This window comes from Lepus europaeus, chromosome 1, assembly GCF_033115175.1.
Source record: "Lepus europaeus isolate LE1 chromosome 1, mLepTim1.pri, whole genome shotgun sequence".
NCBI classification, from domain to species: domain Eukaryota; kingdom Metazoa; phylum Chordata; class Mammalia; order Lagomorpha; family Leporidae; genus Lepus; species Lepus europaeus.
In genome coordinates, this window is record NC_084827.1 from 160,654,896 (window position 1) to 160,681,879 (window position 26,984).

The 26,984-nt window shown below is 39.5% G+C and overlaps 1 protein-coding gene across 1 annotated transcript in view; it reads left to right on the top strand.

The window, feature by feature from the left end:
• The first annotated feature begins 1,236 nt into the window (after positions 1–1,236).
• The window catches only part of XRCC5 (X-ray repair cross complementing 5), a 101,093-nt gene continuing 75,345 nt past the window's right edge, over positions 1,237–26,984 (top strand). The window contains exons 1-9 of the mRNA XM_062191376.1: positions 1,237–1,321; positions 5,054–5,167; positions 8,344–8,527; positions 9,808–9,856; positions 10,699–10,821; positions 14,655–14,846; positions 20,524–20,638; positions 22,146–22,284; positions 24,788–24,900. Of these exons, the coding sequence (XP_062047360.1) occupies positions 1,301–1,321; positions 5,054–5,167; positions 8,344–8,527; positions 9,808–9,856; positions 10,699–10,821; positions 14,655–14,846; positions 20,524–20,638; positions 22,146–22,284; positions 24,788–24,900 (1,050 nt within the window). The 5' untranslated portion in view covers positions 1,237–1,300. The remainder of the gene's footprint in view (positions 1,322–5,053; positions 5,168–8,343; positions 8,528–9,807; positions 9,857–10,698; positions 10,822–14,654; positions 14,847–20,523; positions 20,639–22,145; positions 22,285–24,787; positions 24,901–26,984) is intronic.

Below are 26,984 nucleotides of genomic sequence, written 5' to 3' on the forward strand. Positions count from 1 at the left end.
AAAGAGCAGCTCTTAATTTGCTTCCCTACAACACAATCCCCTAAAGATTTCTATAAAGACTGCCGAAATGCACACAAGCATAGCTACTGGAATCTCTTATTTCTCCCAGGAAATAGATACGTACTGGTGTGTGTGTGTGTGTGTATAAGGGAGAAGAACAAGAAGTGGGTGGGGGGAGGATAGAAGAGATAGGAAAGAGAGGAAAGGAGGAGTGGGAAGGGGAGTGGGAAGAGAGAAGAATGAGAAACAGATTATATACAAGATAAATGATGGGCATAAAGCACGCAAATTTCCTTCACCATGCCAATCTCCACTAACTGTATTTAGCAGTCATATTGAAAAGGTTATTGAAAACATTTGTTTAAAAGAACTTGTTTGAATCAAAATTTGGAAGAATGTCCTGAGCAATATAAACACAGTCTGAAAACATCTGACTCTTGGCGTCGATGTTTCTATAACTTTGGCTTCCTCAAGCCCCTTTCCGCTTCATGGAATCTTCACATATTTTCAGCTTTAGTTCCTGCTTTCCCCAGGTTGGATTTTCTAGCAGGAGAGAATCTGAACAGACATTATCTTCCCAGTTTGGGTAGAGGTTTGCAGACATTTGCCAGGTTCCTGAACCCTGTGTCCAATCACCCGTCAGCTTATGGCTCATTTGGTATAGAAAACAGTTGTTTACGTACAAGGGTCACTGGAGCCTTCCTACTTAAAAGGGTGAGAAGCTGTGGGATGGCCAGTTTCTTTTAAGCGGAATCAATAGCCTGCCAACACTGTGATTGACAGCTGCCATTTTTAATACTACCGAGACTCAGCTTCTAAATTAAAACTATCCTCCACTCTTCCAAGCTGGAGCCACTTGGAACTACTGGGAGAACCAGAGCAGATGCCGTTTTATGCCTTCTGATGTTTGTACATCTGATTTAGTCTACACAGTAGAATGCCCGTTCTGTTTGCTTGGAAAAATACCCATACTCAAGGTAGTATGCCGTCACAGCTCTGACACAAAACGCTATGTTATTCTTAATGAGAGAATAGGGAAATGAATCTTCCGAAGAAGTGATTACAACACAGCTTACGCTAGTAACTTGAGCAGCTCAAAAACCACAAGTTCCTCACCAAGGCGGAATAGATGGATTCCGCGCATGCTCAGAACTCCGGATCACAATTTCCCCGCCCCTTCCAGGTTCAACAGGAAGCGGCTCTTCCCTGTACGGTCCGCCTGCCAATTCCCCGGAACCAAATTGCGATGCTGCAGTTTCCCGCCCGGAAGGAGTAACCAAGGCGCCTGCAGACTTGCAACATGGCGCGGTCCTGGAATAAGGTAGATAGGACTGTGAACTTGGCCCTTACCCAGGCCGGGGATCCGGAGAGGGCGGTTCGGAAGCGGGAATTGTGGGACCACCGCGGTGCCAAGGATTAGGGCAAGAGAGGTCATGGTGGTGGGCTAGATCAAGAGGGCCGGAACCGATGGACGAGCCTTGAGAAAAGCTGAGGATTAGGGAGTCCGAAAACCTGAGTTTGAACCTCGCTCACTGCATTTCACCCCTCCCATTTCCCTCTTCCTCTTCCACCAGCTCCTCGTATCCTCCCTCCCTCAATCCTCAATCCTACTGCACCTTTTGTTAGCTATGAGTCTGGTTTCTTCAAATCTATACGAGAATGGGAGTTAGCTGTGATAAGCATCTACCCCCGCAGGCTTGTAAAATTTAAGAGGGACTATCTGTGAGATAACTTGAAATACGAAGTGTCGTAATCACCTCTACAATAATTTAATGTCTTACCTTTTTGGACAGCTTATTCTGGGTGAGTCGAGATCCAGACCTTTTATTCCTGTCTCATTCAATCTTAACAACACGGAGCGGTGTTGTTAACCCCACTTTGCAGGTGGAAAACCAAGGCATAGAGAACTGAAATGATTAGTCCGTGGTCACCTAGCCTATAAGTGATGGAACCCGAATTTGAACCCAGGCTGTCTGATTTCAGAGCCCTAGAGCATCTCTATTTTGCTAGGAATCTGTGATCCTTGGTGTCCAGATTAGCAACAGAAATGACAGTGAATTTTAAAGCGATTTTGTCGATATGAGAGTTGCAGTTGTCTCTGAAGGGTCACTAGAGGGGGGTATGGTTTCAGGAATTCATTCATTCATTAATTCATGCATACAAATAAAAGAGGAGTTTGGCTAATTGATCCCTAGTCCCCTCCACTCCCTGTTGATTAAAATGAGTGAACTCAGAGTGATGCCATTCACCTCCTTTGTTCCTCTTCTGAAAGCTGCTGAAAACTTTGTAGCTGTAATGGAGAGGTGTTTGTGCCAATGAACTCGAAGTAAAATTTTAACAGCCTGTTTTGCTTCAGCATAGAAATGAGAGTTAAACTGCTCAGTTTCTTTTCCTGGTTTTCTTATTGTTGCCAGAAAGGAACTAGAGTATTATATAGACCATTCGTCTTCTTCCAGATAAAAAGTACCATTCTCCTTAACTATTTAATGCCATTTCATGGCAAAAGACTCTTGGTCTTTTTGGTTTTCTGGTTTAAAAGTAGGTTTTGTTAATATGTATTAAGTAAATGCAACAGCATTTTTGTAACCTCTAAGGTGTTTTAGATTCTTATGTCCCATAAAATGTATTGCTCTCAAAGGGATTTTGTAGTTTATTTTCACCTATTTCTAAAAGAATTGTCTGTACTCCAGAAATATATGCAATTATTCTCAATTCTTGTAAACTAGGGGAAAATAGTCTCTTTTTCATGTGCTGGCAAAGATATAATCACCTTTAGAAATCATCTATAACTTCCCTGATAAGAGCTCACCATCAAGAGTTTTCAAACACATCTAGGGTCAGGAGATCATTGCCTCAGAAAATAGTTTCCTTATTGCTTACTTTTTCATTTTTTAAAAGATTTATTTTATTTATTTGAAAGGCTGAGTTAAGGGAAGGGAGAGGAGAGATCTTCCATCCACTGGTTCACTCCCCAAATGGCTGCTACAGGCAGGGCTGTGATGGACAGAAACCAGGTGTTTCATCAGAATCTCTTATGTGGTGTAGGATCCCAAGCACTTGGGCCATCTTCCTCTGCTTCTCCAGGCCATTAGCAGGGAGCTGGATCACAAAGGGAGCAGCCAGTACTGGAACTGGCACCTATATGGGATGCCAGCATTGCAGGATATGGCTTAACCCGTTAAGCCACAATGGTGGCCCCTATTGATTACTTCTAGATGTTATTTCCCACTTTATTTGGAGCCAAGCCAATCTTCCTGTAACTTCCATCTATTGAGCCTATTATCTCTCTTGCAGACCAATCCTTTTATAACACAGATGTCAAATATTTCAGGGGAAGCTCTTATGTTTCCCTTGACATTCTTATCTGGCTCAATTACCCAGTTTTCTCCAGCTTTTGTTTATGTCACATATTCTGCAGATCCTTCAATAATCTCATTTCATGTTCACTTGTAGCTGATCTTCCTCAAAAAATGTGATCCTCAGAAACACTCACAGTTCGATCAGTACAAAGCCTGTCAGTCAGAACCAAGGAATGTTAACCCTGGAAATGACCTTAAACCTCATCAATTTCAATAGTTTCCTGTCTTTATGAGGAAGTGAAATTCTCATGGACTCAGAGCTAATTGGAAGTAGAAATGGGGCTAGATCCCAGCTCTCCAGATTACCAATCTAATCTTTTCACCAGAAGACTTTTTTTCCTTTCTTGATTCAATATACTGTTAATAGAACCTAAAATATTTGGGAGGGTAGAGTAAGACAAGTGTGGGAAATGAGCTATAATTATGTCATATTATTCACTCATTTTATAATCCACCCTGAAATTGTGGTTGCTACTAATTCAGATTCCCTACAAATCGTATTAGTTAAATTTTAGAACTATTTCTTTTAGTTTCTGTTTTCCTATTTCCCTGATCTACATGTGATTGTTATCCAGTGATTTAGTGCCTTGTATATGTGGTTGCCTCTGTAACTTCCTTGTTCACATTATTGCTATTCATTCTTTAACAGTCACCCAAGCATCATATATAGGAAGCCTTTTCTGCCTCTTTACCCTCTCTGTCCTCTCTACCAGTCTTGGGTACCTGCTCCTTCTGTCTCTCTCACTCATTGTCTGCTACACACCTTACACACTCATGTCGTGGAGTATGGTGCTGCATTTTTGGTTTTCTGTATCTTCAACTAGATCTATTTGATTTCTTATTCTTTTTTTTTATTGTTATTTGACAGGTAGAGTTATAGACAGTGAGAGAGAGACAGAGAGAAAGGTATTTCTTCCATTGGTTCACTCCCCAAATGGCTGCTGCGGCTGGAACTACGCTGATCCAAAGCCAGGAGCCAGGTGCTTCTTTCTGGTCTCCCATGCGGGTGCAGGACCCAAGCACCTGGGCCATCCTCCACTGCCTTCCCGGGCCACAGCAGAGAGCTGGACTGGAAGAGGAGCAATTGGGACTAGAACCCAGTGCCCATATGGGATGCTTGTGCCGCAGGTGGAGGATTAACCAAGTGAGCCACGGCACAGGCCCTGATGTCTTATTCTTTGATCCTCAGTTTACAAACTGATCAAATTGTTGGAGTGTACTATCTTAGCGTATATAGATTGCCACAAAAATGCTTCATAACAAACTATGTCCCAAGTCAGTGACTTAAAACAGAAGCTCTATTCTTAGACTTGTAGGTCTACAAGTCAACTGCAGTTTGTCTGATATATGTTTGTCTTAACTGGGATGGATTTAATTCTAACCTACAGTTTGGTTTCAGATCTGCTCAACATGGGTTTATTTTGGGGTTCAGACTAATGGAGCAACAGTTACCTAAAGCACTCTCTTCTCCTGGATGATACCTTCTAGCTTTTCAAAAATATAAAGACTGTTTAAGGCTTCTCCACAGTGAAAATTTATATGTGTTACATATAGTCTCCTTGTAAAACATGTCCCCTCCCTTTATCACACCTCTGAATTCCAGTCCAGGTTCTGCAAATACCATAAGCAAAGGATATATTTCAGAACCTTAAAACTGTTATTTTCTCAAACATTTTTTGGGCCTTTGTTTCCAGGCAGCTGTTGTGCTGTGTATGGATGTCGGCTTTGCCATGGGTAACTCCTTTCCTGGTGAAGAATCCCCGTTTGAACAAGCAAAGAAGGTGATGACCATGTTTGTCCAACGACAGGTAAGTTCTTGAACTTTTAACCCACGTTTTGCCTGCTTATTGCCTCCATCTACTAGTGCAAGATACCAGCCTCATAATGTGCAGCCCCAGTGTTTTGGGGAACCTGGGGAGTTTTCTAACATGTATTCACATGCAGTTCTATCTACCTCTATACCCTGATATTATTTTCCTTGCTCATTCTGGCCCCTCCACTGGACATTATAGTTTTTATCAGAAATAAAAGACAATATAAAATAATATTTAAAAGTATAATCTCTAGAACCAGATGGCCAAGGTTTAAATCCTTGTTCTGTCACATTTACTAACCTTGTGATCTTGACTGAACCCTTCAACTTCCTTGTGTCTAGTTCAGTATAGTAAACTACCCCAAAACTTCATTGTCTTAAATGACATTTGCGTGTCATGGTTCTGTGAGATGACTGGGTGGGCTTAGCTGGGTGAGTCTCCTTGTAGCCTCTTAGCAGTTGTAGTCAGGTGAAAGCAGGGACTGGGGTCATCTGAAGGCTCAGCTGGGCCCACTGTTAAGATGTTGCAGTCACAAGGCTGGAAGATGGTGCCCTCTAGTGGCTATGAGTACAGTTGAGGCTGCCCTTCAGAAACCTTACATGCGGCCTCTCCAGGTAGCTGAGGATTCTCATAGTGCAGCGGCCACCCGTAGGACAGAGTATCCCAAGAGTGAGAATTATAAGAAGGTTCTGCCTGTGTGGCTTCTTATGGCCTAGCTTTAGAAATTCCAGAAAGTCATTTCTGTGGTTTTCTATTAGTCAAGCAGGTTGCTAAGCCAATTCACATTCCAGAAAGAATTAGACCTCCCTCTTTATATGAGGAGTAGCCTGCAAATGCAGGGAGAGAAGGAATGGATGGTGGTCATCCTAGAGAATTATCTACCACAAGGTCAGTATTATGTGCAAAATTAGAATAAAACTTCTCAAAGAGCTCAGTTTTGAAGTAAAAGAAAAAGAATCAATGTAGGTAAAATGCTTAAAACAGAATATTGTAAGCACTGTACAAGTGTTAACCGTTATTATTTCTGCCCCTTCTGCTTGGTGTGGCTGGCACTTTTGCCAATGCCCATGAGGTCCTAATCATTCACTGGGCACTTCTGCCCCTCCTTGACACCTCTGCTGTTCTGGATGTTGCCACTCCACTGAGCAGACTTTTATAATTCATGTGACTTGGAGTCCCTGAAATGTCAACAAACCCTATTGTTGGTTGAAGTTGTGTTGGTGGTCATCAAGAAGTACTGTTGTTTACCAATATAGACTAGAGTTTCTATTAGGGAAATACTGCTTTTGGTGTTTGTTTTTCACTCTACCCCTTCTGTGAGAGTCTGAGTAGATCTGAAAGACTGGGAGACAAAACCTGGTCCAGTCCCATACTATATCAAAATGTCCTTCCTTTCTATGACAAGGTTCTTGGAGGATATACCTTGCCTTAAGATGAATTCTTGTTTAGGAGGCAGATCCCTGTCCCAACCAGTATCCTAGGCATATTTGGACCTTGTGGCAAGGACCTTTGCTCCAGGTTCAACTGGGAATTATAGTCCAAGTTGTTGTAGGGTACTGAATAGACCAAAACAAATGAAGATGACAATTCTATTCTCTCCCCACAGAGCACTCTTCTTCATCAATTAAAAGACTTATATTAATAACTAGGTGGGCTTAGGACTGTCTATTATGGCAAATCAATTTTTTGTTTTTATTATGAAGTAGTTCCTAAAAGGAGCGAAAACAAAGAATCATACAATGGACACCTATTTTCCCATTGTCTCATGCCATACTATCTTAATGTTTTATCATATTGGTTTGATTTTTTCTTTCTCTTAAAAAATGAAATATTACAGATAAAGTTGAAATCCCTTCCCAGTCCATTTTCTCCTTTTCTCCTTTCCTAAGAATATCGGTAGTTATTACCATGCATATTTCATACTGTTAGACATAAGTATAATTCATAAATACTATTTAGTATTGTATAAACCTGTCAGAAGTATTTGAAATGGTTTAATATGGTACACATAATTCTGTAACTTATTTTTTTCTTAACCTTGTGGTTTTGAGATTTATTCATGTCAGTGTCATAAAAATGTATTTCTTGCTGGCGCCGCTGCTCACTAGGCTAATCCTCCACCTGCGGTGCCGGCACACCAGGTTCTAGTCCCGGTCGGGGCACCGGATTCTGTCCCGGTTGCTCCTCTTCCAGTCCAGCTCTCTGCTGTGGCCTGGGAGTGCAGTGGAGGATGGCCCAGGTCCTTGGGCCCTGCACCCGCATGGGAGACCAGGAGAAGCACCTGGCTCCTGCCTTCGGATCAGCGTGGTACGCCGGTCACAGTGTGCTGGCCGCGGCAGCCATTGGGGTGTGAACCAATGGAAAAAAGGAAGACCTTTCTCTCTGTCTCTCTCACTGTCCACTCTGCCTGTCAAAAAAAAAAAAAATTATTTCTTTTTACTAGGGTATAATATTCCATTGTAAAAATATTTTGCCATGTATTTTTGCATTCTCCTATTGGTGGATAGTTTGCTTCCAGTATCTACCCTATGAAAAGTGCCAACATGTAAACTTTCTTATCTATTGATTCCTTGTATACATGTGTAAATATTTCTCCAGAGTATGTGCTGGGTCTGCACATTCATGGAAAAATGCATATTTTGAAAAAACTATGCATGGATTTAAAAAAAAATTTATGCCAAAATTAGCTTATCTTTTAATTCCATTTTCTGTGAACTTTGAAATATTCTTGTATATGCTTGTCAGTGAAATTGCTGGAATATAAGATATGAATTTGTGAGTTTTTATTTTATGATTTTTGATTGTTTTATATCTCTGGAAAATTTAAATGTTGAATAGACATTCAAAAAAGACAAAGTAGAATCTTTTCAAATTATCCATGATTAGTTTTCATTGAGAGTCTGATTTGGCTGGAAGTCATCAATAGCAGTTACACTTTCCCATTCCTTTACCCTAACTTGTCCTGAAACGAAGGGTGAGACTTAACAGTCAATGAAAAAGTCTGCATAAAACCTAGGAATTGTCATCGCCTTTAAGTCTCATGTTCATCCAGCCTAACGTTTTATGGTGCCAGGTGCTTCCTATGGTTGTCCTGCTCCCTGAAGGTTAAGTATTTTATTGCTTCCAGGATGTTCTAACATAGTTTTCAATCTTTCGATATTCTTCTGTAGGTTTTTGCCGAGAGCAAGGATGAGATTGCTTTGGTCCTGTTTGGTACTGATGACACTAAGAATGCCCTCGCTGATGGGGATCAGTATCAGAACATCACAGTGCACAGACATCTGATGCTACCAGATTTTGATTTGCTAGAGGATATTGACAGCAAAATCCAACCAGGTTCTCAGCAAGCTGACTGTATCCTTTTTCAGCTAGAGAAAACTCTTAAGAAGTTTCCTTTAACCTGGTGATCAGTTTGGTGAAGCTTCAGAGTCCCATCTCTGTGTATATGGAGATATTTTGCTTTGAGCAGAAGGAGGTGATGTGTGTTAGGATTTGATGTGACATTGATCAGATTGGGCATGTGGACTCCAGGCCCTCCAATCACTTGTCCCTTTTCTGTATTACTGATAAGAGATTGGGAGGCACAGGAAGGGGAATATTTTAAGAAATATATATATGTATTGACTGTGTGCAGAGGGTTTGGTGGGGGGAATATTCTAAGGAATGTGTATATGTATTGACTGTGTTAAGAGGGTTTGGTGGTGGTGTTGGTTAACAAAGTTTGGAGATTGAAAAAAATTTTTTAAATTTATTTATTATAATTTATTTGAGATTCAGACAGAGAGAGACAAACAGTGTGAGCTCCCATCAGATGGTTCACTCCACAGATGCCTTTGTTGGGTCTGGCAGAGCCAAAGTTGGGAGCTAGAAGCCAAAAGCCAGGAATGCAGTATAGGTCTCCCATGTGGATAGCAAGGATCCAACTATTTGAGACATTACTTGCTGCCTCCCAGGGTGCACACTAACAGGAAGCTGGAATCAGTAGTGGAGTCTGAACTCAAACCCAATCACTACAGTATGGAATGCAGATATCCCAACTGGCATCTTGACCATTATCCCAAATACCTGTCCTGCGTAAAGATATTTTTAGGAGAGTATAGCATTAGTAATCTCTACCCTTTTCTGAATGGAGGATGCTTTGGGGCCAAAAATCAGATTGATGTGCAAGCAGAGATTTTTCACTTTCTTCCACAGGTGCCCTGATTCAAGGAGTTAACTCTTGTACTTTTTCTAAACAATTAGTAGTGCCGTCATTGATCACTGGGAGGTGCTGCTGTGTTGGGAGTGACTTGCAAGTACTATACTGTGGCTCACTTCATATTTAACAGTGGACTGTGATCACCAAAAATGGGTTCTAAATACTGTTAAATGGCATCATAATATTTGGTTAAATGAGTGTAATATGTTAGATTGCCTTTTGTATATTTTCTTTTTCTTAGTTATATGAAAGAGCATAAATGAATGTTTATTAGTGAAATAAACTTTGGAAAAAGCACACTTGGGCAGGTAGTTTTAAGTCTGCAAATAGTTCATTGTCCATAATTTCAAGTACTGTGGACTTCACTGGAAGCAAAGTTGCACATTAATGGGATGAAGGGACAGTTTGCTGATATTCCTTCCCTTAACAAGCTGAGTCCTGGATGCACTGATTGTGTGCATGGATGTGATTCAACGTGAAACCGTGTAAGTGTCTGCAGATCGCTGGGAATAAGCTTTCTTGCAAAAATTGCATGGGTTGATATATTCAGTGTTCTGTCTGTTAGTCAAGCAGCATGTTTGTGTGGCTAAAGAAACATTTGATAGCATTCAGTGATTCAGTTCAAACACTCTGTTTTCTATAAGTTTATTTCATTTTTTTCCTATTTCACTTAAGCAAATTTTCAGAAGTTAAAAAAAAATTAAGTGGCATGAGCCATACGTAATTGAGTGCTTAGTAACTCTGGCCAGTTTCCTAATTTGTTATTTCATTACTATGCCTCGAAAATGTGTGTCTTTGAGCAAACACAAACACACACACACACTTCTCCCCTTGCTTGTTAAGAGAAACATTTGCACTGAAATTCCAGCTGCATCCTCCACATGGTTCTGCCGCTAGCCTGTGTATAGAATCAGAGCAGAACATTTGGAAAGTGAACCTCTGCATAACTGCAGTTGTAGTTGACTAGGAGAATATTCTGTCTGTATTCTGCTCATGTGGTGCCTGGAAAGGGATCTTGTTTAAATCATAGTGACTTTATCTTTAAACTAAACCAGAGTCAGGAGTTCAGGAACACAGTTTTCCATAGTGCTCAGAGCTTTTCCCTAGTATGTTCACAGTATGAGGTATATACCAGGGTTGATTTTGTATTTAATAGGAACTTACCTGAGAGCATCAACAGTGTGTGGACTTACAGAATATAGTCACATGTATCAGCAATACCTAGATTCATTCTTTAGCCCCTCTCTGCTTAGTGACCAGCTGTATTTGACTTTGTAAGAGATAATTTGGGAGAATGATTTCTTAATGTGATAACTTTCTCTTTTAGAGGAAAGAGGTTTGAGAAGAGGCATATTGAAGTGTTCACTGACCTCAGCAGCCCATTCAGCAAAGATCAGCTGGATATTATAATCCATAACTTGAAGAAGTCTGGCATCTCTCTGCAATTCTTGTAAGATTCCAAGAGTAACGTATGTAGATGAATCCTGTGAGGGCCTTAGGCAGTGATTGGGACCCCTTTTTAGAGTGCTTGGTTCCCAGGAGTCTTCTCTCCTTGCTCTGAAATGGAATCTGTCAGATGACAAATACTGATTACTCTCTGTGTTGCAGGAACTGTTCTGAGATTTGCAGATAAAAGAGATTAAAGTTACAGTGGTAGAAAAGAATTGAGCCCAGTAGCAGATGGTTTGTTCACTGTTCTTAGACTCAAAGAATTGAGGAATTAGAAGAATCATTGAGGATATTTAGTTTGTCTCCTGCTTACGTACCCAACCAATTACCAGATTAAAAATTCTCTTAAACAGCTATAGAAATTGTGTCCTACAAACACTAGATGTTTTAGGGTAGAAGAAATGTTGACTTGGGAAGCATTTTAAAGATTTATAATTTTAAAAGAAGATTTATTTATTTGAAAGACAGAGTTAGAGAGAAGAGAAAGGTCATCCCTCTTCTGGTTCACTCCCCAAATGGCTACAATGACCGGGGCTGGGCCAAACCAAAGCCAGGCGTCTGGAATACCATCCTGGTCTCATGTGTGAGGCCCAAGCACTCAGGCTATTTTCCATTGCTTTCCTAGACATATTAGCAGGGAGCTGTATTGGAAGTGGAGCAGCTGAGACTTGAACCAATGTTCATATGAGATGCTGGCATTGTAGACTGTGGCTTAACTTCAATGCTAGCCCCTAGACATATAATTTTTATATTTAACTCTTTTTCAGAACTAAAGAATGCACAAGCACATACAAAATGCAATTTTCTATGTATATTTAGAGTTGGGACATACACAGAAAGGGGGGAATGTATATTTTGCAGTTTGTTAGGGGAATAGTCCCTTCCCACACAATAACTTAGATTTCTCCTCCGGGATGTATTTTTTCTGTCTTATATCCCTAACAAAAAATTCTTTGCACTACACTAATCCTTCCTGCTGTACTTGAAACCGATTTGTTCTTGTACTATTTCTGGTGAAAGCAGAGTGTTGGGATAGGATGTTGAATTATTAATCTGAGGACACTCATTTTTCAAATTGAGAGCTATACCCAGAAGCCTCTGGCTGAGAGTGGTAAGCTCTTGACTTCTTAAAATGCCTACCACGGGGAATTAGGACCCTCTCCTGCATGTATGTGCTTTTTAAGACTGCTGAGGGACATCTCTGTAAGACTGTAGAAAAATAGTTCAGAATAAGCCATCAGAACGAAACTTGTTAAGACGATACTTGAAAGAAATTAAGTGCTTTTTAAGTGACACTTCTAACTGAGTTGAGGTTTTCTCAGTACTTCAGAAGCCCAGCTCAGCTTCTGTTCCCGTTCAGAATCTCAGGATGCCTCTGTGGTTCAAGCATACTGTACTTCTGCCAGTGTCATCTGGAAGGACTTTCATTTTTTGGCACGTACAATACAGTAACGTGCGCAGAAGAAGGAACAGGTTCTGCCACTAGCTTGTTATTTGACTTGTTGCAGTTTCTCTTCAGTAATATGCCTTCCCACCTGTACCACAAACCTCCAGCATTCAAATTCAATTTTGTGGCTTTATTGTTCGGTGGAGTCCATGTGTGATTGTTGTTATTGGGCTGAGCAGTTCCAGCAGCGCAGAGAAGCGCTGTGTTCTGAGCAGACTTGTTCCTCGGACTTAGTGTTTAGTTTCTTGTACTTAGTGACTACTGAGAAAGATTATTTCTGGTCTAGTGCAGGGTAGAAAGAACTGTTATCATAACTTCTTTTTCAGGATAAACTTCCTGACTCTTCTTTTTTATGTCATTTGTCCCTTCCTGGTAGATGCTATGGAAATAGCAATAACCTCTTGCAAACCCTGTATGCCACACCTTGCTCCCTGGACGCCTTTAATCTCAGAGAGAATGCAGGACATGCACATGTGTCATACAAAAGAGTACATAGAAAAATTTAAACAGAAAACCTCTTTTAAGTATAACAAATAAAAGGGTAAAGAAATCATCTTTAAAATATTCATCCACATAGGGGTGACCAACAGGTAATACTGAGTGAACTTTGCCTTTCAATTAGGTGATGGAGTTCTTCTCAGTTACATATTAACTGTGCAGTTTTGACCAAATTATTTCAACTCTGTAACTTCATTTTCTTTTTATGAAGTGGAGATGGCAATCTTTCCACCCAATATGTAAAGTATGAAATGAGATTGTTTATATGGATGCTTTTTTATAAAGTACCATACAGTATATTAGAAAATGTACATGGTTAGTGTATTGGAAAATGTACATGGTTAGTTTAGTTTTGAACTTGTATTGATTACTGAATTTTCCCATGACAGGTAATCCCAATCTAGCTTTATTCTCATTTCAGTCAAAAAAAAAAAAAAAAAAAAGTGAAATACAATAAAAATCAAGGGTTCTACCTTTTTTTAGCATTCTTAGTATTTTATGCACATTCTCTTATATAATCTGTATAATAACCTTGAGAGATCATTAAAGGGCTTTTTTCCATCTACCTAAAATATCACGTTGGCTTTTTCTAGGAAGTATTCCTTCCTGAACTCAAACCTCCTGGCTTGAATGAAGACTGACATATTCTGTGTGATTCCTGTGTGGGTTTTTGTGTGTGTTTTAAGACAAGGGTTCTGAGTCTCTTACAAGTAGTAGAATTGGGTAGTGTGACCTTGATTTTGTCTGATCCTGCTGCTATAACAAATACTCCAGACTGTGTAGTTTATCAACAATAGAAATGTATTTCTCACAGATCTGGAGGCTGGAAAATCCAAGATCATGGTGTCAGCAGAATCAGTGTCTGGTCTGCTTCCAAGATAGCACCCTGTTTTCTGTGGTCTTGCATGGTAGAAAGGGTGGAAACTGTGTCTTCACGTGGCAGAAGGGCACAAAAGAGCAAAAGAATGCTCTCTTCAGCCTCTTAGAAGGTTACTCAATCCCCTTCTGCCCTCATGACTTAATCACTTGCTAAAGGTCTCATCTCTGAATGCATGGCTGGTCGTCAATTTCAAATATAAATTTGAAAGTTAGATTTCCTAAGTTTCAACCAAGGAATTGTGGAAGACACATTCAGACCATAGCAGAGCTTGAATGTGTTCAAAGGCAAGGTGAAGGTAGCAGACTGAGGGAGTGAAGCCAGCATAAAAGGCCCATGAAGGTGAAATATGAAGTCATTGTGAGAGGGTCAGATAATCCTTGTGACGTTTGGGACCTTGGGTCTAGTCTTGAGGCTATGTACAACCCTCTCCCTTCCTTTTTGTAAAAAATATTTATTTATTTGAAAGGCAGAATCACATAGAGAAAGAAGGAGAGAGAAAATTCTTCTGTCCACTGGTTCACTCCTCAAATGGCCACAACGACCATGTCTGGGCTAGGCCAAAGCCAGGAGCCAGGAGCCAGGAGCTTCTTCCAGGTCTCCCACATGGATACAGGGGCCCAAGCGCTTGATCTATCTTCCGCTGCTTTCCCAGGCCATTAGCTGAGAGCTGGATCAGAAGTGGAACAGCCACGACTTAAACTAGTGCCCATATGGGATGCTGGTAGTGCAAGCTGTGGCTTAACCTGCTGTACCACAACGCTGGCCCCAACCCTCCCCTTTTTATTGTTGGGGTATATAAGCCAATAATTTCCCCCCTTTTACCAAAGCAAAGAGATAACCGTAAGTGTCATTTATAAGTGTCATTTGACAGATGAGAAATTTAAAGCCAGATGAGGTTGGCCAATGTGTCTATTTTCTCATAGCTAGTGAGTGACAGTTACAGGGTTAGACCCCCATTTATTGTTGGCTTCAGAGCTTGTCTTAACTACTGCTCATCTTTTCCTGATAGTTTGCCTTTCCCAATTGGTAAGGAAGATGGAACTGGAGACAGAGGAGATGGCAACTTACCCTTGTACCACCATGGATCCTCTTTTCCTCCAAAAGGAATTACTGAACAGCAAAAAGAAGGTATTCAGATGGTGAAAATGATGATGGTGTCTCTAGAAGGTGAAGATGGGCTGGATGAAATTTATTCTTTCAGGTAAAAGTGTAAACATTAGTGGCAACTTTGAATTGTACTTATATCAAACTCTTTTGATCAGAAAAATCTAAAAGCTTCTCTTTTTCTGGGCCACTCTTGAATTAGCAGTCACTCTATTAATATGTATTCTGGTTTATTTAAAAAATGGTATGCTCATCCTTAACCCCCTTTAAGTTTGGTTGGTATGATGACTTTTTTTCTTTAAAGATTTATTTATTGGAAAGGCAGAGTTACAGAGATGTGGAGGCAGAGCGACAGAGAGGTCCTCCATCCACTGGTTCACTCCCCAAATGGCCACACTGGCTGGAGCTGGGCCAATCCGAAGCCAAGAGCCAGGAGCTTCTTTCGGGTCTCCTACGTGGGTGTGGAGGCCCAGTGGGCCATCTGGCACTGCTTTCACATGCCGTAGCACACAGCTGGATCTGAAGTAGAGCAGCCGGTACTTGAACTGGCGTCCATATGGGATGCCAACACTGCAGGAGGCAGCTTTACCTGCTATGCCACAGCACCGGCTTTTTTTCTTGTTAAAAAATATTTATTTATATGTATTATTTATTTGTATGTTGGGGACAGGGGTGAGATGATACAGTGTTTCTGATTTATTTCCAGGATTTGTGTGGTGAAGATTGGAAATATATAGATAGCACAAGAGATGTCACAAGTGAATTTAAGATGAAATAGTGTCTTTCTTCTTTATGCCAACGCTGGGGCACATTTATTGGGCCTGTCCTTTTTGTAAACCTACGAAAGACAATATTAATTATAGAAAGTGGTATCAGATCTAAGATGTTCAGCATCCTTTTTTTTCCTTTAACTTTTATTTAATGAATGTAAATTTCCAAAGTACAGCTTATGGATTACAATGGCTTCCCCCTCCCATAACTTCCCTCCCACCCGCAACCCTCCCCTCTCCCACTCCCTCTCCCCTTCCATTCACATCAAGATTCATTTTCAATTATCTTTATATACAGAAGATCAATTTAGTATATATTAAGTAAAGATTTCAATAGTTTGCACCCACACAGAAACACAAAGTGTAAAATACTGTTTGAGTACTAGTTAACTAGTTATAGCATTAAATCTCAATGTACAGCACATTAAGGACAGAGATCCTACATGAGGAGTAAGTGCACAGTGACTCCTGTTGTTGACTTAACAAATTGACACTCTTGTTTATGGTGTCAGTAATCTCCCTAGGCTCTTGTCATGACTTGCCAAGGCTATGGAAGCCTTTTGAGTTCGCTGACTCTGATCTTATTTAGACAAGGTCGTAGTCAAAGTGGAAGTTCTCTCCTCCCTTCAGAGAAAGGTACCTCCTTCTTTGATGACCTGTTCTTTCCACTGGGATCTCACTCGTGGAGCTCTTTCATTTAGGTCATTTTTTTTTTTTTTTCCAGAGTGTTTTTGCTTTCCATGCCTGAAATACCCTCATGGGCTTTTCAGCCGGATCCGAATGCCTTGAGGGGGTCAGCATCCTCTTATCTTGTTCATCAGCATAGTGGTTTTAAAAAAGAATATTTTGGTCACAAAATAGTTTGATTAGGGGAAAAAAATCCAAGAAGCCAAAACCCCCAAATATAAAGAATTCATAGCTTATTTTTTATGTTGTTAATAATGGCAAAATGATCTAAGGAAAATGGAATCCCTGAAACATTGCTTAACAATAAAGCAAACTACTTTTTTCAGCCATTCAGTTAGAGACTATAGGAGAGACCATCTCCTTGGTCTTTCTTATTCTTGTTTGGAATCGGACTTAACATTAATTTTGAATAAAAAAACTGAGAGGGACAGGTGACATGTAGAATAGTTATATGTTTGAGAGCCCTGATTTAGTAAGTGAAGCAATGGAATACTTGGCCACGCAGAATGGCTTGTGTAGGTTCAGATGCTCAGCGATTATGCATAATATTCATGAATTAATTCTAGTTTACTAATTCATTCATTCCACAGATATTCTTTAAGTTTCATTCTGTGCCAGACGCTGTGAATACTCAATATACAAGATCATTTTACGCATAGTTCTCAGTTGAAGTAGAGATACAACAGGGACTGGCGCTGTGGCATAGCAGGTAATGCAACCACCTGCAGTGCTGGCATCCTATATGGGTGCTCGTTTGAGTCCTAGCTGTTGTACTTCTGATCCAGCTCTGTGGTATGGCCTGGGAAGACATGGAAGATGGCCCAAATCCTTGGGCCCTTGAACCCATGTGGACAACCCAGAAGAAGCTCCTGGATTTGGATCGGTGCAGCTCCGGCCATTGCAGCCGTCTGGGGAGAGAACCAGTAGATGAAAGACCTCTATCTCTCCCTCATCTGCTTCTGCCTCTCTGTAACTCTGCCTTTCAAATAAATAAATAAATAAACCTTTTTTTTTTTGACAGGTAAAGTCATAGACAGTGAGAGAGAGACAGAGAGAAAGGTCTTCCTTCCATTGGTTCACTCTCCAAATGGCCGCTATGGCCGGTGCTGCGCCTATCCGAAGCCAGGAGCCAGGTACTTCTTCCTGGTCTCCCCTGTGGGTACAGGGGCCCAAGTACTTGGGCCATCCTCCACTGCCCTTCCGGGCCACAGCAGAGAGCTGGACTGGAAGAAGAGCAACCAGGACTAGAACCCGGCACCCATATGGGATGCCAGCGCCACAGGCAGAGGATTAACCAAGTGAGCCATGGTACTGGCCTCCCAATAAATAAATCTTTAAAAAGAAAAATTCAACAACTAGAATTTTTTTAAGTAGCTACAGTATGTATTTGCTCTAATTTTTTTTAATGATTATTTATTTGAACATGAGAGTTATGGAGAGAGGGGAAACAGAGGGAAAGAGAGAGAGAGAGAGAGAGAGTTGTCTTCCATCAGCTGATTCACTCCCCAAATGGCTGCAACAGCCAGAGCTGCAGCAGGTCCAAAGCCAGACCAGTCCAAGCCAGGATCCAGGAGCTTCTTTCAGGTCTCCCATGTGGGTGCAGGGCCCCAAGCAGTTGGACCATCTTCCATTGCTTTCCCATGCACATTAGCAGGGTGCTGGATCAGAGGTGGAGCAGCTGAGACTTCAACCAGTGCCCAAACAACATGCTGATGCTACAGACAATGGCATAACCTGCTGCGCCACAGTGCTGGCCCCCTAATTGTTTTTCTGAATGATAATTTTTAAATATTTCTGGTGAGCTGACCTATAATTGACAAATGATGCATCCTGATTTTCTAAATAGACACCATTGAAAAATTACAGGTAAAGAGAAATTTTAGAAACGGAGTTGTAATTTCCCAGGTGATTTCTGAAGGAATCACTGAACAATCCTGTACAGTACAGTTTCCTGATGTAATTTGTATTCTTGTCACAATATGTGTAGAAATATGTTCCAAAGGTTTTTTTTTTTTTCTCTTTTAAATTAATGCCTTATATTAACATACTAACCATGATTATCATTAAGAAAAACCATGGGACAATACAAATTCCTAGTTGTGGTTTTTTTCTACCCTAGATTGTAATAAGTAGGTTTAGTACTGACTGTGCATTGTCCTACCAATTTGAGGCTACTTTGATTTTAGGCCTGTCAGGGAGGTATAGATCAGAACTTCAACATCCAATACAGTAGTCATTTGCCACATGGGCTCTTTCAATTAATTAAGATTAACTAAATTTAAAAATTCAGTCCCTGTGTCACGCTAGCCAGTTTCAAGTTCTTCTTCTTCTTCTTCTTTTTTAAATAGTTATTTATTTATTTATTTGAAAGTCTTAGTTACAGTGGAGAGCTGGAGGAAGAGAGAGAGATCTTCCATCCACTGGTTCACTCCCCAAATGGCCGCATGGCCATGGTGGGGCCAGGCCAAAGTCAGGAACCAGGAGATTCTTCCAGGTCTCCCCCATGGGTGCAGGGGCCCAGGTACTTTGGCCATCTTCTGTTTCTTGCCCGGGTGCATTAACAGGGCAGGATCAAACGTGGAGCAGCAGGTGGAGGCTTAGCTTTCTAAGCCACAGAGCCAGCCCCACATTTCAAGTTCTTGATAGCCTATTGGATAGGCACAGTTAGAATAGAACATTTCTACCCTTGTAGCAAATTGTACTGGACCTCATCGGATTCTGCTTCTCCCTTTACGGAAGATCTTAGGAAGATAAATTGACTTCTACTTGGGAAGATTCAACTCTGGACAATCCACTTGTTCTTAGACTTACATATTAGATGCTGATCTTCAGAATTTCTCCTGTGACCCAATCCAAAACACATGATTGTTTTAAACTTGACTCATACTTGGACTTGTGATATCCTATGTGACAGATTAGACTTGGTTCAGATTCATTCAGTCCCTAACAAACCTGAAGAGGAGATGTACCATAGCTTTAGATGAATCATAAGCTGTGGAAGCAAACCTCAGTACAAGATATTTCATTCAGGTAGAATGTCAGCTATTCTTTGTAAATTATTTCTGAAAATTGGAGTCTCTCTAGACTTCTTTGTCTGTAACTCTGTCAATAATGGAAGATAATTCTCTCTACCTCTTGGTAGATCTTTTTTTTTTTTTTTTTTTTTTTTGTCTCTGTAGTAGGGAATCATAATGGCTGCACTGTGTACTTTGAGTGCATTTTGCCATTAATTCCTTTGCTCCTTATTTTAGTGACTACCACAAATTCCACCTACCTTGTATAATCTATGTTGTGTTTGATTAGGGTCTAGATAAAAATAGAATTAATCCTCACTTTTTTCCAAATGGAGTAGCACTCTATTGTGTCTGCCATCCCCCCCAGCTGTTCCTACCAGTAAGAAATCTAGAGTTATCTTTATTACCTTAAGACTACATGTCGGGGTCGGCCTGTGGCGAAGTGGGTAAAGCTGCTGTCTGCATGGCTGGCATCCCATATGAGTGCCAGTTTGAGTCCCAGCAGCTCCAGTTCTGATCCTTTTCTCTGCTATGGCCTGGGAAAGCAGTGAAGGATGGCCCAGGTCCGTGGGCTCCTGCATCCATGTAGGAAGCCTCAGAGGAAGCTCCTGGCTTCAGATCGGCACAGCTCTGGCTGTTGCAGCCAATTGGTGAATGAACCAGCAGATGGAAGACCTCTCTCTCTCTCTCTGCCTCTCCTTCTCTCTCTGTGTAACTCTGACTTTCAAATAAATAAAATAAATCATTTTTTAAAAAAAGACTGCATGTGGTCAACTAAGTTCCTTTATTCCCTAGATAGTCTTTATTTTATCATCTCTATTGTGTGTATATAAAGTCTTTATTTAAGAGAATTGAAATTAATGAATGAATTGTAGACTTGTGAGCAGTGGTGTTACAAGGTGGGGCCCACACTTTGATACCCAGGTTTTCATGGAGTTGGTGAGCCTTTTTATGCAGGCTTCCTTGTGAATGTGCTTCTGTCACATTCTCGAAGATGTTCTTGTTCTTCAGAGTTGTGAGAAAAGATTAAGAACCATTGGCAAAGTTGAAAGAAAAGATTGAAAAGGGGAAGATATAGATGTTCATTTTCACCTGTAGTAAAAGTAACTCAACTTCTGCTTCCTCCTAAGCTAACTCACTTGTATCCTGGCTCTCTCCCAACTTACTGTTGTCATTTTCCTGTAGTACTCTGCTGCTCCTCTCTTTATAGTCAACAACAGCTCACTTCATATCCAGAAAACTAACTGCATCATCTAGCAAGGTTAACATTTGAAAATTGTTGCTTTTATTGTTCTTTATTAAGTGAGAGTCTGAGACAACTGTGTGTCTTTAAGAAAATTGAGAAGCGTTCCATGCCCTGGCCCTGTCAACTGACCATTGGCTCCAATTTGTCTATAAAGATTGTGGCCTATAAATCGGTAAGTGGTCGGCAGATATTTTTTAGAGAAATGTTACCTGGAAGATATACATGCTCATGTAAGGAACTGACAGTTCATGTGTGAGTTATTCAGAACTGTAACTCCTACTTTTCTAGCTGCTTTCCCTGTTCGTTTAATCTCTGTTTAGATTTTTATGTCAAAGATATGCTAGGAGAGGAAGTTTTCAGAATTGTCTAGAGTTGATCCTTTTCTCTTTCTCTTTCTCTCCATTGTTAATTGTTTACTAATCATGCATTCAGACTATATTCCTATTTTTAAAGATTGATTGATTTATTTGAAAGGCAGAGGTATGAGAGAGAAGGCAAGAGAGAGATAAATCTTCCTTCCACTGATTCACTCCCCAAATGGCCACAATGGCCGGGGCTGGGCGAGGCTGAAGCCAGGAGCCAGGAGCCCCTCCAGATCTCCCACGTGGGTGCAGGGACCCAAGCACTTGAGCCATCCTCCATTGCCTCTCCAGGCACATCAGCAGGGAACTGGATCAGAGGTGGAACAGCCAGGACTCGAACCGGTGCCCATATGGGATACTGGCACAGCAGACAGAGTCTTAACCTTCTATGCCATAGCGCCATCGCCCAGACTTTTTTTTTCTTAAAGAAAGGAAATGCATTGTTGTCAATGTAGTATGAAAGCAGAAATATAAATGCACCAGAATTCAGTTTTGTTTTGGAGCCTTAGTCACACTTAATTCAGTCACACTTAATTAATTTATTGACTGAATTAACAGCATCTATGTAATATTGAAAAATGGTGAGTTATTACTGTGAAATTGCCTTTTGTGTATGTACATTTATACATAATAACACATTTTCAAAAGTGAGTTGCCTTTCATGATGATTTGATGGATTCCAGTTTGAGTAGTCATCTCTGATCCATGTTTTCACATTAACATTCTTGCTTTCTTTGAAATGTACAAAATAAATAAGAAATTTTAATATGCAAAATAAATATACAAAAACATACATTTATATTCTCAAGTGGTCTTTAAGTGTTGAAAGATAATTCCAAAACATGATACAACCAATGAGAAACTTGGAGGTAGTTCTTTATTTGTTTAGGTTCCATCAAGGCCTATGACAGTGTCCCTAGGCTCTTGTCTTTCTTAATGTTTCCTTTTCATAGTTCTTTGCTGATCTGATAACTGATGTATTGCTCACTCTTTTTTGTTGGAAAACTGATAAAATGCATGGTCCCCTTTTATTGGACAGTCTAAAGGTTTTGTATACTATGTGTTTATCTATATACAAATTAGTATTTATATTTTGATTATTGTGGGTAAATAATGAACATAAAATTATCCAGTGTATGCTGTTATAAAATGAACTGAGATTTTGATGATAGCAAACTAAACACTGTAGCTAGCATATTGTTCTGGATTTTTTTTTTTTTTTTTGTGAACCAGAGAGTTTGTTAGTAGATTTTAATCTTCCAACAATCTGAATCCTAGCTTTCCTTGTATTTCCTTTATTTATGTTTTGGAAATAAGATTGTACAGGAGAAAGTCAAAAAGACTTGGACAGTTGTGGATGCAAGAACACTAAAAAAAGAAGATATACAAAAAGAAACAGTTTATTGCCTGAATGACGATGATGAGACTGAAGTTCCAAAAGAGGACACTCTTCAAGGTAGGGCAGTAAGAGCTTCCCCTGTGGCTTTCTCCAAGGTGATGGGGCAGGCTTAGAGTTGTATTTTTATTTATGTTGAGGTAGTTCTCTGAGTTAAGAATGTGTAAGTGTTTGGGGAGATAATAAGACTTTGGTTCTTTAACTCACCTGTTGGTCCCTAGGCAGAATGGTTCCCAGGAGTACACTTGGGTGTTCCACCTCTGAATTTTATATGTCTTCAGTGACAGGACTCAGTGTTTAGCTTTATTTTAAAGTTTGGAGCTCACTGGCTAGGAGAATACTTACGTAAATGTGACTGAAGCAGTATTTTTTATTTCACTTTTGACTTTCATGTTATTCTTCTAAGTGTCAGTGTCAGGTTTTATGTCCTATCAGATATGCTCCCCTAAGTTGAATTAAGGGATAAGGCACATTATTTGGTGTATTGTGGGGGAGGGCAGTTTGGAGGTAGTAATAGTTGTTATTCCTTTCTTTCTCCTGATGGATTTTGTGTCAAATGTGATTAATACCCTGCACACTCGAGTAATTGTTTAATTCAGTTCAGTCACATGGAACATGAATTTTGAAGTCAGACCTGAGTTAGAGTCATGAGTCCATCATCAGCTAGTCATTTGTTCCTGGTATAGTAGTAAGAAGAGTAACATAATTAAAACTATGAAAGGCCAGGAAAGTGGAGGGCCTTCTCAGAAATATTAAGTAGCCCAATTGGATTGATGTACTGGGGATATACAGTTTAGTACTCAAGGGTAGTATTTAATAGGAAGCCTACATTTTCTCTCTTAATTGTCAACACTGAATGAAGCAACACTGAATGAAGCAGTCTGGTTATTTTGATGGTAAAGGTAAGAGAACTGAGACTAAAATACATTGAAGTCATGTCACTAACAATTAACAGAATTTGAATCTAGGATTGTGCTACTTCACAGTCTGTATTCCTACATACTGTTCTGAATTAGGACTAACTGACTAATGAAGGGTTTTAAATAATGGGCTAAGAGTTTATTAAACATGGAACCATTCATAGTTCCGAGTTGCATCATTTGGGCTGTGTTTTAGGAAGTTTTTATGACAGCTGAAGTAGGTTGGATTAGAAGGAGAAGGGACTAGCATGAGGGGCTAATTCTTCTGGTCATTAGTAAAGAAAGTAGCTCAAGTAATCTTAGTCGAAAAGGAAATTTATTAACGGGCAATGAAGAGGGAAGACCTAAAAGTATTTGGATTCATAGTATGATCTTAATCCCATACCTTATCTTTCCTTTGCCTGCACTTTGCTCTCCACTCCCTAGTTTGTAGAATTCTTAGTATCCATATAAGGGCAACAGAATATGGTTATATGTTATAGTCTGTTTTTACTTTTTGTCATGTGCAAAAGTTAGAGTTATTTTCCGTTTACATAGATAAATCAGAAAATACAACACAGTTTTAATTAGAATTTTCATTACTGTATGATAAGTAAGAAGATGACTGATGACAGAGAAAAGTTAGAAAAAACATCTGGTTTAGATACCCATTCTTTACCATGTGTCATATGTTTCCATATCAGTTTTTTATTGAAAATTTTGTTTTCATTGCCAGCTCTTTAAAAAGACATAAATGAAAATAGAAATGTGTCTCTTTTGAATTAAATACAAGTGCACAGCATCAGCAAGCCAACAGGAGCAAACAAACACTGGCTCACAGGCTCTGTTCCCAGTCACACAGGTTTTTTTGTTTGTTTGTTTTGGAATAAAGATGCATGTGCTTTTCCACTGCATTTGCCCAAGGCCTGAATGCTTGGATTTGGTTGCTGCTTCTCCCAGCAAATAAAAGATACAGTGCTTTGACAGGGCATGTTCTTCCACAGTGCAGAAGCCATGAAACTGGGTTAAACCTTCTTTTCCTCAGTAGCCAAGAGCCTTTATGTATACAAATATCCCCAGTAATTAAAAAAATATACACACAATCAGATGCCAGAAGTCAAGTAAATTTAAATGTAGAAAAATATGCAGCTTATCAGTTGAATGTTTTCTGAACAAAAATTTTGGTTTTTTCTGGTAGGCATTGATACATCTCTAGCATGTGTTTTTGAGAACATTTTGTCCTGAAAATTTCCTACCAGTGTTTTTCTCTGAGGATTTCAAGCTTCTGAATAAATGTGTTATATTTACAAATCATGCTTGTACTTTAGTCAACCATGGTTTATCTTCAGAGGATCACTGGAACATTGCATTTGATATATTCTTTCTTCTAGGCTGAATAATCATTAAGGTAACAAGATTGTAGAAGCTGCTACTTAAAAAATGTAATTAGATTTTAATCATCTCTGTATTGTACACATGGCTTGTGTGTCTGCTGCTTCTCTTCCCTCACTGATCACAAGGGGCAGTAATTTGATTCCAGGGAATAGAAGATGGAGGCTTGCTCCAGAGTGTGCATGTATTGTTAATGTCCACATAGAGCTCATTTCTGTTCCTGGAGAATGAGGCCCCATATGCTTAACAGATGCTCTTCTTTTGTTCTCTAGGGTTCCGCTATGGAAGTGATATAGTTCCTTTCTCTAAAGTGGATGAGGAACAAATGAAATATAAATCGGAGGGGAAGTGCTTCTCTGTTCTGGGATTTTGTAGATCTTCTCAGGTATGGCAGTTATTCTACAACTGTGAACCAAATAAATAAGCTTTTTCTTGCCTATTACTTGAGATGATCTGGTTTGATTGGTCATTTTAATTATAATATATTTCAGTTTTTTTTTTCTGAAATATGATCTGGGGGTTTATTATGCCATTTTTAATTCTTGAAGAGAAAAACCAAAATGTAGAGACGACTTGGCATGAAACTGAAGAATATATTCAATAAAGTCATTAGTTTTTTTGGCCATCATAACTCATAATAGCTCTAAGGATTCAGTATCCAGTTCTTTGCTGTTGTATTGCAGTCTCTGAACTGTTATGTATAATGGAGTGTTTTACAAGATTGAAAGTCTGGCTGTTTTGAGTGATCCTTAACTCTTATAACATCATTGATTTATGCTGGTCAACTTCTCCTCCCTGTAAAATGTGCAGTTCTAGGGTGTGAAACTTGTCTATAAGTTGTATCTAAAATAGACACAATGGAAATGTGATAATTTACTGTGGAATACTATATACTTTCCTCAAAAGGGCTATTAAAAGATCCCCAGAATCTTAAATGTTCTTGAGGTAGATGGCTAGAGAGATAAATCATAAGTGTAAAGTGTATCTTTTGATGTACATTTTACCCAAACTCTAAAGGGAAGAATAGGAGATTAATGATTCTAGAAGAACTCAAGTGAGAATTAAGATGAATAGATGTTACCCAGCACCTGGATTTGGACTTCTTGTTTCTCTAGCACGTCGTCCCTGTCTATGTCAGTGTCTTAGTTGTTCAATGAGATTGGGGAGAATTTTTTTATGATATACTCAAACTGTTCTACATTTTCAACACTCATAAGCTCAAAGCTGGGAGTGTTTACTTAAAAATATAAAATTTTAATGGTGAAAATAAATACTTTTGGGAAGCTGAGAGTACCTAACAATTTTCAAACAAATAAACACTAAATTAACTTTTCTTAAGAGTGACATCATTCACTTAGGGAGGTGTATATATATATACATATATATATATATATATGTATATATTTAAAACTGATGATTATTAATGGCTGTGTTTATGAGTCTTTTCAGTGAAACTGAAATCTCATTCCAACCAGTTTGTAGAAAGTAGCCTCTTGAGAAATGGGTCTGCCTGATTACAAATATACAGAGAAGATCTTTCTAAAACGACTTCAAGTACAGTTCAGTATTCAGAAACTTGAAATCACTTGTGCTAGAGTGGGAGTGAGGGTCTATTTACATGAAAAAACAAAAAAATGGTCTTAACAAAAGCACACAAAATGTTAAGAGCGAGGTGTTGTCCACAGTGACTAGAAAAGTAAGTATAAATGTATCTTGAATAGACTAATGATTATCTTCAAATTTATGTTATCACACGTGAGTGTTGTTCCAAGTTCTCGTAACCTGGAATATTAACAAACTGGTGTTTGTCATTCCAAATTCCCTTAACCTGGAATATTAACAAGCTAGTGTTTCTAGTTTGACTTGATTTTTAGCTTTATGTGTTTTGTTTGGGGCTTTTTTTGTTGTTGTTGTTGTTGTTAAATTGTGAGTTATTCTTAAAATTTCTTGAGGTCTGTCAGTTTATCTTTCTTGAAGTTGCCAAGTATTTCATTGTCTGGTATCTGATTATAAGATGAAAGAGAATTTAGCCATAACATCCCCAAACATCTGACTATTCTTTGAAAGGTCATTTAGGTGCCTTGGGAAAATATATCATTAACTCTTCTTTAACTAATAAGTAATAATTACAGCTTCTTATGTAGCAAAAAATTCAAAATATGGGATTATTCTCACATTTCTTAGAATATTAGAATAGTTGAATAGTTTTTTTTTTGTTTTTTTTTAAGATTTATTTCAGTGGCAGTTATACAGAGGAAAGGAGAGCCAGTGAGAAAAAGAGATCTTCCATATGCTGATTTAATCCCTAAATGGCTGCAATAGCTAGGACTGGGCCAGGCTAAAGCCAGGAGCCAAGAACCCTATCTGGGTCTCCCATATGGGTCATCTTCTGCTGCTTTCCCAGGCACATTAGAAGGAAGCTTAATGGGAAGTGGAGCATCTAAGATGTGAACCAGTGGCCATGTGGGG